This window comes from Macrobrachium rosenbergii, chromosome 31 (genome assembly GCF_040412425.1).
Source record: "Macrobrachium rosenbergii isolate ZJJX-2024 chromosome 31, ASM4041242v1, whole genome shotgun sequence".
In the NCBI taxonomy this organism is placed as follows: Eukaryota; Metazoa; Arthropoda; class Malacostraca; order Decapoda; family Palaemonidae; genus Macrobrachium; species Macrobrachium rosenbergii.
In genome coordinates this window covers 4,292,779-4,297,452 of record NC_089771.1, presented here as the reverse complement: position 1 = coordinate 4,297,452, position 4,674 = coordinate 4,292,779, and the positions used below count along the sequence as shown (strand labels likewise).

The 4,674-nt window shown below is 34.3% G+C and overlaps 1 protein-coding gene across 1 annotated transcript; it reads right to left on the bottom strand.

Annotated features, from left to right (window-relative positions):
• Window positions 1-2,459: 2,459 nt before the first annotated feature.
• Window positions 2,460-3,008, bottom strand: LOC136855206 (uncharacterized). Its single transcript, XM_067132114.1, has one exon. The coding sequence runs from the start codon at window positions 3,006-3,008 to the stop codon at window positions 2,460-2,462; it is 549 nt and encodes a 182-aa protein (XP_066988215.1).
• Window positions 3,009-4,674: the final 1,666 nt, after the last annotated feature.

Genomic DNA, 4,674 nt, shown 5'->3' with positions numbered 1-4,674 from the left:
TAATAATAATAATAATAATAATAATAATAATAATAATAACAAATGATGAGAAAGATAAATGAAAGAAAAGAGCAAGCAGAAATAATAATAATAATAATAATAATAATAATAATAATAATAATAATAATAATAATAATAATAATAATAATAATAATAGTAAACGAAAAAGATAAATAGAAGAAAAGAGCAAGCAGAGATGTGAACAACTAAAATAGTTCCGTATTAAGTCCAGCAACGTGAGAAGGCTAATTCCCAAAGCTCGTCTGCTCCGGCGAGGAACTTCGGTTCTCAGTCAAATGGCCCTGACATCTTCGCTTGCAGCAGGCTCCTAAGCCCGTCTTCTTTTGTTGGGGACCGGATTTTTTGCGGGGCGGGTGTTCAGCAACATGAGGCACTTGTTCGGAAACTTTGATTTCTGGCTCGAAGCTTCTTCTTCTTCTTCTTGTCTGATGACGAGTTGGGTGGGAAGAAGATTGACAGGCAGGAGGTGTGTGGGCTTAATTTGTATGATGAGGAATAAAGGAAATGTTGTATTGTTTTCTTTGACAAGTATGTGGCTGCATAAACTTTTATACAGTAAGTTTTTTTTAGAATTATTCAGCATTATTTTTCAAGAATTTTTAAAAATTAGTAATAGAATAATAAATAAGAAAAAACTAAGCACTGTCATTATGTTCTTGCACCTTTGCAGTGATAAATGTATCCAAATAAGTCGAGAAGTTAAATAGTGTGTATATACATGTATATATACAGTAGTATATATATATATATATATATATATATATATATATATATATATATATATATATATATATATATATATATATATATATATATATATATATATATATATATATATATATATATATATATATATATATATATATATATATATATATATATATATATATATATATATATATATATATATATATATATATATATATATATATATATATATATATATATATATATATATATATATATAGAGAGAGAGAGAGAGAGAGAGAGAGAGAGATAATAAATCTGCACCTCATCATCGTTAAGTACATTGTTCCTTTTTTTTTTTATCTAGGTAGCAAACTGAGTGTTCAAATGTTCAAATTTATTAGTTGCACCTACAGTCATTCCTGGGAGTTCTCAATAACATTTAGTGATTCATTCAATACTATCTATTAGCACAAATTTTTAATCAGATTTTTTTCACAAGTATAACAAAATGAATATCCTGTCAACGTCCATTTTATAAAGTGCTTCCAGCCACAGGGAGCATGTGCAAACTATAAAAAAAAACATTCGCGTAATAACAATATATATTTGGGTATTTGAACAGAGTTTTGGAGTCAGGTGAGTTTCTTGGCTATAAAATGATCAATTTCTTTGTTTTCAACCCTATATAACAATTATTAATTAATCCTTCTAACTCTGCAAAAATCCGAGACAACATCTATATATTAGAATAATAATTCTAACCTTCTTCCCCTGCTCTGCTAGATAGTACAACTTCCACAAGACGCATTGTGACCTACTAACTATTTCAAGGCCCATGACACCCTCCTTTTTAATATAACTAATGAAGTAGGCTTCTGATTAATGTGAAACCGAAACCACCAGAGTTTGAGACACCGACCTAATTAAGAAAAATGGATTCTTACTTTATATCGAGAAATGTCATCTCAATTTGGTGGGCGCGCATGGTGAGAACGGAAATTAAGACCTGGCAACTAGACGCAGAATGACGTGTGTCGACAATGACGTGGGTCCCGTGTCGTTTACACCTGCACGCCCCCTTTCTGTATGGTTATCATTATATCAGTACAAGAAATTATACATATATACCTTTGATAGAGATAAGGTGTTTTTATTTTTCAATACAGGTATGCAGTCATTAGTGGGTTGAAGTTATGGAATGAAAAACTGTTCGGTCTGGCAAAGTTTAAATTGGTCATATTTTATTATTCCCTGATTTCAATAACGTCACGAAAGTAATTTTAGATAAAGAGTTTAATCGTGCTATATGTGAATTGATTATTGGTGAATATGATTGTTGAGGGTGCGCTCATAATATGATCATTATAAATATTTAATATGGCTGAGGATTGGATGAAGGTGAAAGGATAGTAATACTTTATTAACAATAAGTGTATTGTACGTAGTAGTATAGCAGCAAATATTTTAATGAATAAAGTGAATATATATATATATATATATATATATATATATATATATATATATATATATATATATATATATATATATATATATATATATATATATATATATATATATATATATATATATATATATACATATATATATATATATACATATATATATATATATATATATATATATATATATATATATATATATATATATATATATATATATATATATATATATATATTCACTTTTATTACCCCTCAAAACTGTCTAAAATAAAGTCTTCCACTTCGTCATCACTTGGCGAGACTTATGATTATGGGATCCACACTGTCATGAATATTATCTAATGACCAGTACTCTCTCTCAAAGTATTCAGAGCGCCGAACAGCATTTGCCCACACGTCCTCTGTCACACACAACTTTGCTTCATTCAATCTTGCAATGAGGTCTGTTCGTGTAAAATGGTGAAGGGATGATCGAACGTACTTCTTCATGACACCCCATACTTGCTCAATAGCATTTAGCTCTGGGTGTGCTGGTGGTAGCCGCACTACTTCATGACCCCACAGGCGAATGGTATTGTCCACTGTGAATCTGGGAGGTGGTCGATTTTCCTTGCATATTTTGAGCAGTTCAGGTCGCAAAGCGTGTGCTGGGTATGTGATATTGCGCTGCTGCAACCAATTTATTAGATCGCCTTTTTTGGTGCCAGTAGTTGGACAGTGGCTCTCCTCTGTAGGGTGACTGTGGTAAGGAGCGTTGTCGATGACGAGGACTGATGGCTCTTCTAATGATGGTAGTAATTTTGTTGTCAGCCATCGCTCGAAGAGTTCGGCGTTCATTTCGCCATGGTGTCCCCACTACTATTCTTTGCTGTATAGCAAAAAAATGAATCTTCAATAAAGCCCTTGATGGTACCAGCTGTTACCACGACAAAGCGTTCACCATCTCCTGGCGGAACCTGTCGGCTATATGTGGTAGTTGTGGAAGGTTGAGTTGTGTCCACCCATTCTTTGTTGTGGCTCATCCTTGTAGTGAACCATGTCTCGTGTAAACAGACCACCTGTCTTCCTTCCTCACGAGACTGTTTGAGAGCCCTGAGAGCACGGATCCTTTTACATACTATGTCTAAGGACACTTTTCTAGCATACATTTTTCGCTGTGTCGTCTTATATAGAAATCCCATCTTGTGAAGTACTCTCCAAAAGGAAGTTTCCGATGTGCCTTCAGGTAATATTCCTTCCTTCTTGAGTTCTCTTGTCAGAGTAGTAATTGCAAAGGTATCCTTTGACAAGAACTTGTTGTGAACATATCGACGAATTGTACAGATGGTAAAAGAGTCGAACACATCTTCAGCTAGCTGTGTGGAATGAGACTGTACTGAATCTGATGAGGACGGTGATAATGGTGATGGCGTTGGAGCTCTTGATGGCGATGGAGCTATTGACAGTGCTGGCGATGGAGCTCTTGATGGCATAGCTATTGATACTGCTGGCGATGGAGCTCTTGATGGCGATGGAGCTATTGATAGTGCTGGCGATGGAGCTCTTGATGGTGATGGAGCTACAAATAGTGCTGGCGATGAGGGTGGTGATGGTGATGGGACTGGTGATGGTGGTGGAGTTGGTTGTCCTGCAATTGGCCGTGAATGTGTGGTGCGCCTGACCATCTGACGAACGGCATTCCTTGTCATATCCATGACATCAGCAACTCGGTCATACGGTCCTTTTGGGTAAAAAAAATATTTGTTCTCGTGTAATTAGTTATCGAATAACCTCTCTCTTTATCTCTTTTATCTCTTTATATATATATATATATATATATATATATATATATATATATATATATATATATATATATATATATATATATATATATATATATATATATATATATATAAAGAGAGAGAGAGAGAGAGAATCTGATAATGCATTATATTCAACTATACATGTCCGTGATGGTACGCCATTAAACATGACAACATGATACTCAACCTATTGAATCCAATCTTCAGTTTATTGTTGTCTTGTTCCCTCTTGTAGTATGTTAAGAGTCGCATCAAAAAGCATTACGACAACCTTGTGGACAATGGTGAAGCATTGTAGACATGATATAAAACGTCAATAGTAGGCAGTAAGCAAGGTGTCAGCAGGAGCCCTTGTCAATGCCTGTATCTAACAGACGAGTACCTTCCCTAGCACGATCACCTCTCTGACTGCCATCCGAGATTTCGATTTTTTGTCTTCTTTTTCGTAAGAATTGCCTATTAATTAAATAATAAACACAAGTGAGGCTAAAATTGAGTTTATTCAAACATAATAACTAATCAGTATCTTTAGATTCCATCAAAGAGCAGTATAATTCACTACAACTTATATATTATTTGATAACCATACAGAAAGGGGGCGTGGCAGGTGTAAACGTCACGGGGCCCACGTCATGGTCGACACACGTCATTCTGAGCCTAGTTGCCAGGTCTTAATTTCCGTTCTCACCATGCCCACCAAA

Bases quoted from the DNA above. Each gene is read 5' to 3' on its own strand.
- LOC136855206 (XM_067132114.1), bottom strand. From the start codon at position 3,008: ATGAACGCCGAACTCTTCGAGCGATGGCTGACAACAAAATTACTACCA.